General features: G+C 45.5%; 1 protein-coding gene across 1 annotated transcript in view; it reads left to right on the forward strand.

Annotated features, from left to right (window-relative positions):
* The first annotated feature begins 426 nt into the window (after positions 1–426).
* The window catches only part of CXCL17 (C-X-C motif chemokine ligand 17), an 11383-nt gene continuing 2571 nt past the window's right edge, over positions 427–9238 (forward strand). Inside the window, exons 1-3 of the mRNA XM_024132473.1 lie at positions 427–505; positions 7809–7889; positions 8530–8631. Of these exons, the coding sequence (XP_023988241.1) occupies positions 427–505; positions 7809–7889; positions 8530–8631 (262 nt within the window). The remainder of the gene's footprint in view (positions 506–7808; positions 7890–8529; positions 8632–9238) is intronic.

Here is a 9238-nt window from a genome sequence, read left to right on the forward strand (position 1 = left end):
TTCCTGCCAGATACTCAGCTAGAACGTGTCACTCACATGTATAACGAAATTCAAACAAGGAAAAAGACTTGGGGAAGAAATCATAGCACACTGGGGGGTAGGGAGGCGGGAGGGAGGAAGGGAGGGGCTGAGAACTGCTGCCAAGTTATCAATCACCCTCTCAGGTTCCTAAGAATATGCTTCACTCCTTCTCTTTGGCCAGTTTTACCTTCCAGATTCCCATAAATCACATGGTCCAGTTACCTAATGAGACCAGCGTCACTTGGCCGTTCTCGCCCTCTAATGGGAACACTGGCCTGGGAGTAAAGCGCAGACCCCCAAGCCACGTACCACGCACGGCCTGAGCCACTCCAAGAACTCGGGACCCTCTCACTGGGAACCTTCCACACACTCTTCAGGCAACGCACAGCAGCACCAACAGTTGACATGAAAGTTCTAATCTCTTCCCTCCTTCTGTTGCTGCCGCTAATGCTGGTGTCCACGGTCCACAGCAGCTCAAATCCAGGTAAAAAAAAGTTTTTTTCTATGAAAGATAAAGAGTAGTCCCTTTAGGTTACAGGGATTAGGGGCAAGTTAGCCTGCCTCAGTGCCCGTTTCTTCACTTACAAAAAGGAAAGAACTGTACATAAACCCAAAGAGTGTTGTGAAAGCTAAAGAAGCCCGTGTGTATGGAAGTGTCTGCAACTGTAGCTGGCAGGGGAGGAAAAAAATAATGGCCCAACAAAGATTTGCTGCCTCACCTGCCCCCCAGTCCCTGTTCTAGAGAGTAATGAATGTCGCCAGGGCCAGGCTTGGAGGCAGTGGTGGGAGGGTGTTGAAGGCAACGGTACAACCACAGACAATAAGTCATCCTCGACTGTATTCTTTACAGTGCACCGGACGTGCCCCAACAATTTTTAATGCTATTTCACGGTATGGTGATAAACTAGAAAAATCACACCACCAGGTAGTACCCATGTTTGAAACTGTAGCCACACCAAGCCCTGTTCCTCACCTTTGGGAAGCAGACCCTGGGTTAGGGGTTCCGAATCGGCTCCACTTTTCACTACAGCTGAAGTGGCCTAGCCCTTAGCAGAACAGCTGCGCAGAAGAGACCTCCTCCCGAGCTATGTCTGCGCTCGAGGGGAACGTCTCCCCAAGGGCTACTTTGAGGTGAAATGGCTTTGTTATATACTGAGCATCAACTCTGTCCTAAAATCAGGAGTTCTCCCTACTCCACCCCAATTTCCAACGTTCCCTCCCTTATAGAGAGAGCTCTCTGGAAGCTGCTGGGCCCCCCAGCCCTGGGGCCTAGACCGCCATCTGGAAGGGAAGGCTTCTCCACCACTAGGACAGACTCCAAGGCTAGAGTCCTCAGCCTGGATTCCAAGCTCCAGCCACAGCTGCCTTTCCAGTCCACCCCTCCTCGCACTAAGTGCTCCGTGCTCCACTCAACTAGACCTCGGGCTGCTCCCGCGCTGCTCCCGCGCTTTCCCACCAGCTCAGCTTCGCTCACAAAACCCACCCCAAGCCCCCTCCTCCCACAGCCTCCCTTGATTCGTCCCAGGACCACATGTGAGCCCTCCCGCCTGTGAACAAGCTGAACCCTAACTCGACTCTCTGCCCTTTTCATGTTCTGCCTTAAGCTGAGGTGTTGGTGTGCCTCTCCCACCTCCACCCCTGCCCTTCTACACTGTAACCTCCCCTCTGGCGCAATCCGGTATATTGTTTCCACAGCCCTCACACTACCCCGCACGGTGCTTAGTAAATATTTGCAAAGTGAAAGAATAAATCCTCAGGTTTCTGAGCTCAAAATGTTGCCCTTAGGAGACTTGACACCCGCGTTTCATAGCAGGCCCACTGACATTAGGGCTGGATAATTCCTTGTTGCAAGGAGGGGGAGCTTTGTAACATGTTTAACAACATCTGTGCTTTGTAACCTGTTTAACAACATCCAGGTGGCCTCCACCTGCTAGAAGCCAAGAGCAGCCTCTCCCCTACCACCCTCCCCCGCTCAGTTAGTACAACCAAAAATATCTCCAGACATTGCCAAATGTCCCCTGGAGGGGGAACCACTGCCCAGTGGAGCCAGTGCTCTCTACCAATAATTCTCAAACATGGCGACACGTTTAGACTCACCTGGACCTTGAGGCTCAGACTTGAATTGAGGGGAACGGTGATCCAAATCCTGGCTCCATCAGTTACTTTGAAACCCTAGACAAGATGCTTAACATTTTTCAGCCTCAGTTTTATCTTCTTAAAATGAATAAAATACCACTTAGCGTGTACAACTGTTGTGAAGAGTAAACTATGGATAATGTGAACCTAATAAGGGTTCAGTAAATGGACTGAGTAAAATTTCTGAAGTAGCTACTAAGGCACAGGAGTAACGAATTGGGGAAAGCTCACTGAGCTGCCACGTGGCGCAATTACAAACCAGAGGGGACCGGTGGTGGCTGGGCTCAATTCTTGTTTCCCAGGCAAGGGGAGTTTGCAATGCTGGACCAAGTCTGGCGAGAAGAAATAAAACACTACACGATCCTCCCGCCCCAAAATTCTCCAAATAAAATCTGATCTTGCTTTATCTCTTCAAATAACCACATACATGTTTAATATGCTTTTCACAGGGAAGAGGGAAAAAAAAGAGAACTGATGACAATGTTAAGAAATAAATTACTTACAATAATAGAATACTCATTCCTTGTAAGATTACTTATTAATTATAAAATTATTTATAATAAATAACTCCCATGTGTTAAACAATCCTATGTGGCAGGCTTCTCCTAAGCACTTTATACATACTACTTCATTGTGTCCTCACAGAAATGTAGTGTACTTTTTTATTTTTAACTTTTCATTTTCCAGACTTAAAAATGTTGTGAAAAGAATCAGAGTTCCAATAGATCCAAAAACCCCATCCAGTTTTTTTCAAATAACACCGTACATAACCATAATATGATTATCAAAACCAGAAAATTAGCAATGATACAATACTATTAACTAATGTACGAATTTTCAGAATTTGCTAATCATCCATTGACATCCTTTTCCTGGTCAGAATCCAATCCAGGTTCCTGCACTGAAGAAAGGCATCATCTCTCCTGGTCTCCTCCAATCTAGGCACTTTCTCAGCTTTCCTTGTCTTTCAGGACCCTGACATTTTTTTTTTTTTTTTCTTGTGGTACGCGGGCCTCTCACTGCCGTGGCCGCTCCCGTTGCGGAGCGCAGGCTCCGGACGCGCAGGCTCAGCGGCCATGGCTCACGGGCCCAGCCGCTCCGCGGCATGTGGGATCCTCCCGCCTGGTCAGAATCCAATCCAGGTTCCTGCACTGAAGAAAGGCATCATCTCTCCTGGTCTCCTCCAATCTAGGCACTTTCTCAGCTTTCCTTGTCTTTCAGGACCCTGACATTTTTTTTTTTTTTTTCTTGTGGTACGCGGGCCTCTCACTGCCGTGGCCGCTCCCGTTGCGGAGCGCAGGCTCCGGACGCGCAGGCTCAGCGGCCATGGCTCACGGGCCCAGCCGCTCCGCGGCGTGTGGGATCCTCCCAGACCGGGGCACGAACCCGTGTCCACTGCATCGGCAGGCGGATTCTCAACCACTGCACCACCAGGGAAGCCCAGGACCCTGACATTTTTAAGAGTACTGTCAGTTATTTTGTAGAATGTGCCTCAATTTGGGCTTCTCTGATGTTTCCTCATGACTAAATTCAGATTATGCATTTCTGGCACTAATACCACAGAAGCGATACTTGCCTTCTCAGTGCAGCACATCAGAAGGCCCACGATAACAATATCTCTCATGATGGGTGATGTTAAGTTTGAACACTGGTTAAGGTGGTGTCCATAAAGGTACTAGTTTCTCATTGTAGTTAATAAGTATCCTGTGGAGAGATACTTTGAGACTACGCAAATAGCCTGTTTCTTCTCATCATATTTTTGCCCGTTAATTTTTAAAATCCATTGATCATTCTTGCCTACAACAGGTATTTTAGAGTCTTTGCAAAGCAGTGATTTTCTACTTCCATCATTCCTTCTACATTTATTAATTAAGATTCTACTATAAGAAAGAGCTGTTCCTTCTCTCCCATTTATTTAGGTATTCCATTATTTATTTTTATAAGTAAAGACTTGGGGATATTTGTGGATTATAATCTATTACTATCCTTATTCACCGCGTTGCTCATATTGTCCCAAAGTTGGCCACTGAGCCCCAGGTGGCTTTGGTGTCTTTTTGACATGTCATTTCTTTAGCAGTTCCTGACTTTCTCACACCACGAGATGTTACAGGCTCATCTTGTACTTCCCTTCCGCAGCCCTGGAGTCATCCATTTGTCCACGGAGCCCTGGTTCCTTTCATGGGGGAGTGATATTCACAAACCTTGGGCACTAGGTATTGCCCATGGCTACTAGGGCTATTGCGTCTAGGCCCTCTGGTGGACAGATGTGTGCATACACACACCAATGTACTTTTTTTAGCCCCATTTTATTGGATTGGGCAAAAAGTTCATTCGGGTAAGATGTTACAAAAAACCCGAACAAACATTTTGGCCAATCCAATACAAATTATGTAAATGAGGCACAGAAAAGGTAAGCAGCTTGTCCAAAATCACAATGCTAGTAAGTAGTGGAAATGAGAAGTCAAAATAATAATAGAGCTACTGCAAAACCTAACAAGTGGAAGTAACTTCTTTACACATACAAGTCAGCAAAAAGCAGTAAGCCTAATACTCCAGCATAGACACTCCCTTTGGGAAATAACTAGAAGTCTGCAATAATAACCACAATAATACCCATCGTGTACTGAACACCTACTTGGGCACCAGGCCCCAGTAGCTCCTTTATTCCTAACAACACTGCAAGGTGGATACTAATATCCACTCTTTACAAACCAGAGAACCAAAGATCGTAGAAGCTAAGTGACTTCTCTAAGACTACATTGTTAACTGACAGAGCAAGCAGTTGACCCCAGGTCTGTCAGGATATAAAGTCCATGCTATTCTACTGTATTAATATTATCCAAAGCTGATTTTGCGTAGAACAGAAATAAGCTTTTACTTTAATAGTTATATGTTTATTTTAATGCATGTTAGAAGAACAATCTAAGCATGTATCAAGCCATAATCTCACAGATAACATTGCATAGGTTGAAGCTCTTGTGTAAATTAAATTTATTTAGAAAAAGGTATCAAGTAAATAGTAGAAAAGTTGGTATAAGTTATAGCAAAAATCATTAAGGTGGTCCAAAAATGTCTGACTGACACTTGGAGGACATAATATTATAGTAACACCTTCGTTTTCAGTTACACCATGAAGTTAGGGTCATGTAGGGCTGCACAAAGAACAGCAGACTACGAGCCTTGGACCAAGGTTTTAGCTCCAGGTGTGTCACCATTACTTTTGTGCACTGGGCATTTCATTTCCTCTCTCTAGGCCTCAGTTTTCTCACCTGAAAATAAAAGAGATGGTGATTTAGTTAATTAGTACAATGCTTTAAAAACAGCTTGGTAATGATATCAGGAAACATAAAACTGTTCATAACTTTTGACCCAGTAATTCCATTTTGGGAAATCTTGCTCAAGGCAGCAATCTAACATTTGGAAAACAGTTACAAGCACAAAGAAATTTATCAATCTCCAAAAATAAAACAATCTAAATATTCAGCAATGAGAGAAGAGTTAAATAATCGGAAACACATATACTTGAGAGTGTTATGTAGTCATTCAAAATGTCTGTTATAAATGTTGTAGGAAAACACAGGAACAAGCTTATAAAGTGAACCAAAAGAAATTGGCTCACATACTATGGTTATCACTTCATTAAAAAATTATATGCAGGGACTTCCCTGGTGGCACAGTGGTTATGAATCCACCTGCCAGTGCAGGGGACACAGGTTCAAGTCCTAGTCCAGTAAGATCCCACATGCCGTGGAGCAACTAAGCCTGTGCGCCACAACTACTGAGCCCGCGTGCCACAACTACTGAAGTCCACGCACCTAGAGCCCGTGATCCACAAGAGAAGCCACTGCAATGAGAAGCCCGCGCACCACGACGAAGAGTAGCCCCCGCTCGCCGCCACTAGAGAAAGCCCGCGGGCAGCAACAAAGACCCAACGCAGCCAAAAATAAATAAATAAAATAAATAAATTTTTAAAAAAATTATATGCAGGAAACACACCAAAATTCCAACAGCTGATAAGGGTAAAGATTTCTTCATTTTTACTTTACAAATTTTCTCTAATATAGTTATATTGCATTAAAAACAAAAAAGAAAAACTTCTCAGTGAAGGGGTTCCACTAATAATCTCCAAGTTTCCTTCTGGCTCTAATATTCTGTGGCTTTTCTCTGGAACCAGAAGTAGAGGTCAGGTGACAGTGACATAGTAGAAAAGTTTAGACAGCTGGGGTTATGCCCCATTGAAATTACTTTAACACCACTCAGAATAGCACATGAAAACACTTGGAAACCAGCACTTGGAGAAATAATGCAACACCCTTCATCTGTGTGGCAGAAAGAGCAGAAAGAGTCTGAGAAATAGGAGAACAGGATTGAACCGGATGCTGCTCTAAGGGCCCTCTCTGGACAACCTGTCCATCCGCTTATCAAACAAACATTTACCACGTGTCTACCATGTGTCAGGAGCCCTGTAGCTGAATGACTACTGAGCCGTTGGTTCAGACTCTAGTGAGGAAGAAAAATGTTTAGTTTGCTAGGACCACCATAACAAAATACCATGGACTGGGAGGCTTAAACAACAGCAACTTATTTTCTCACAATTCTGGTGGCTGGAAGTCAAAGATCAATGTGTCAGCAACTTTGGTTTCTTCTGAGGGCTCTGTCCTTGCCTGACAGATGGCCATCTCCTTGCTATTTCCTCACCTGGTCATTCCTCTGTGCATGTACATGCCTGGTGTCTCTTTGTGTGCCCAAATCTCTTCTCCTTATGAGGACTCCAGTCAGATTGGATTAGAGCCCAACCATCAGGGCTTCATTTTAACTTAATCATCTCTATAAAGGCCCTATCCTCAAATACAGTCATTCTGAGTTATTAAGGGTTAGGGCTTCAATGAATTTTAGGGGGACACAATTCAGTCCACAACACATTTCAAACAACAAACTATAACTATGCAAGGATAGAGCTGTATTCAAATGTGACGGGGAACCATGGGAAACCATAATTAAGTCTGGCAGGAAATATGAGCAACTCCTGTACAGAGGAAGCATCATCTGGGCCCATTTCTAGTCCCAGAATCTCTATAAAACATCATACTTGGTTGTCATAAAAATATTTGAGGTATCACAAAATGGGAATAAGAGAGCATCAGGTGGTAAGACAGACCTGAAAGGAGGCCAAAAGAGGAATGGATTTGTTCCAGAGGAACAAAGGTAAATACCCTCCTCTTATAGTTGAACCGGGGTTATGGATTCAAATACAACCGAACGTGGAGGTCCGGTGAAGCTCCCGGCTGCTTTATGGAATAATCTACCCCTTGCTCTCATTCCTTAGGTCATGAGGATTTTAATGTGTGTAGGAAGGAAGGGATCTTAATGGGGGGAGGTTGTAAGGTGTTGATTAACCCCTACCTATTGTCCTCTCTTCCATCCAGAAGCCAATCTTTCTCCACCTACCTCCAGCTAAGCTTTTCTCTAGGCCAGATTTTAAACCTCAATTCCTTATCCATTTAAAATACTCTCTTGAAGCACCCTAGATACCTGAGTAAAAAGGAAGAGCAATGGAGCCACGCTGACCTCGGTAGCACAATGGTGGAGGACCAGTTCTCTTGGCCCCTTTCCTTTCCAGTGACTGGAAGTGACCAGTTTCCTTCCTACAGGGATTGCCAGAGGCCATATGGACCAACGCCAGGCTTCTGGGAGGTGGCTCCAGGACGGAGGCCAAGAATGCGAGTGCAAAGGTCAGTAATCCGGTATCGACAACAGGGACGCACCATCAGATCCCAGCTTGCTCCCCTGAATCCCTCTGGGACCGGAGCAGGTGTTATCTGAGCTGACCTCACCCTCTCCCCCCTCCACAAGCCCACCACATGCAGCACCAACACTTATTTTCTTCCTGAGTTTCATGTAAGAGCCAGACTCCTCCAAGGTCCAGGGGCGAGCTGGCTGAATGTCTGGCTGCCCCCTTCTCCCTTACCCTCTTTTCCCCAACAACCCAGGGCTGCCTTCCAAGTCTTTCCTGGACCCCATTCTCAACCTTATTTTACTCACAGGTAGACTGAAATCAGAGAGGCAAAACGGCTTGCTTGAGGTAAAGCAACCACTAAAAAGCAGACACCTAGGTCTTATTCCTCATTTTTCAGTCTCCCTAGTGATACCCTGATGCCTCCTCCAAACTTGCCACCAAATCCTTGCCCATACAGGTCAGGCAAACAACTTAGAGACCCTGGTGCTCATATAACTGGATAGCTCCACTGTTCTTGGTTGACCCTTTCCCACACCCACTGCAGTATGAAAACGAATCGAGAGGCAAGGAGGATGGCAAGTAAAGCCCTGCCTCAAACTTATTAACCCTTCTAAGCAGCAACTCCCTTATTTCAGATTGGTTCCTGAGAGCCCCTAAAAGAAAACTCATGACAGTGCCCGGGCTGCCAAAGAAGCCGTGTCCCTGTGATCATTTCAAGGGCAGGGTGAAGAAAACCAGTAAGTTGCAAAAGAATGACCTTCCTTAAACCAGAGTCACTCTGTAGAATCAACTAGGGCTGAAGCAGGGGTTGCGAAGAGACAAGAGAGATGAAATGAAGACCAGGATAAGCACACTCCTCAGCCCTTTCTACTCAATGTCAACTTGTGGGGAAAGAGGAAGACAAGAAAAGCAAAACGCCATTCTCCTAATACTAGAGAGGCTTAACCAAATTCCTTAATGATAGAATGCCACTGCTTATCAAAGTGGAGGCAGATGGGGCTGTTGGGGACCTGGTCATTGATCTCTGACGATGACACCGGTGTTGGTGTCAAACAAAATGTGATTCCTCCCTAGTCTAGGTATAATTAAATGTCCTATAAAAAGAATATTGGCAAGAGTTAAACTGATTGATGTGATATTATCAAGAATGGGATGGGGCTTCCCTGGTGGCGCAGTGGTTGAGAGTACTTCTGCCCGGGTTCGTGCCCCGGTCCGGGAAGATCCCACGTGCCGCGGAGCGGCTGGGCCCGTGAGCCATGGCCGCTGAGCCTGCGCGTCCGGAGCCTGTGCTCCGCAACGGGAGGGGCCACAGCAGTGAGAGGCCCGCCTAGTAGAAAAAAAAAA

The sequence above is a fragment of the Physeter macrocephalus genome, chromosome 17 (assembly GCF_002837175.3).
Source record: "Physeter macrocephalus isolate SW-GA chromosome 17, ASM283717v5, whole genome shotgun sequence".
Taxonomy (NCBI): domain Eukaryota; kingdom Metazoa; phylum Chordata; class Mammalia; order Artiodactyla; family Physeteridae; genus Physeter; species Physeter macrocephalus.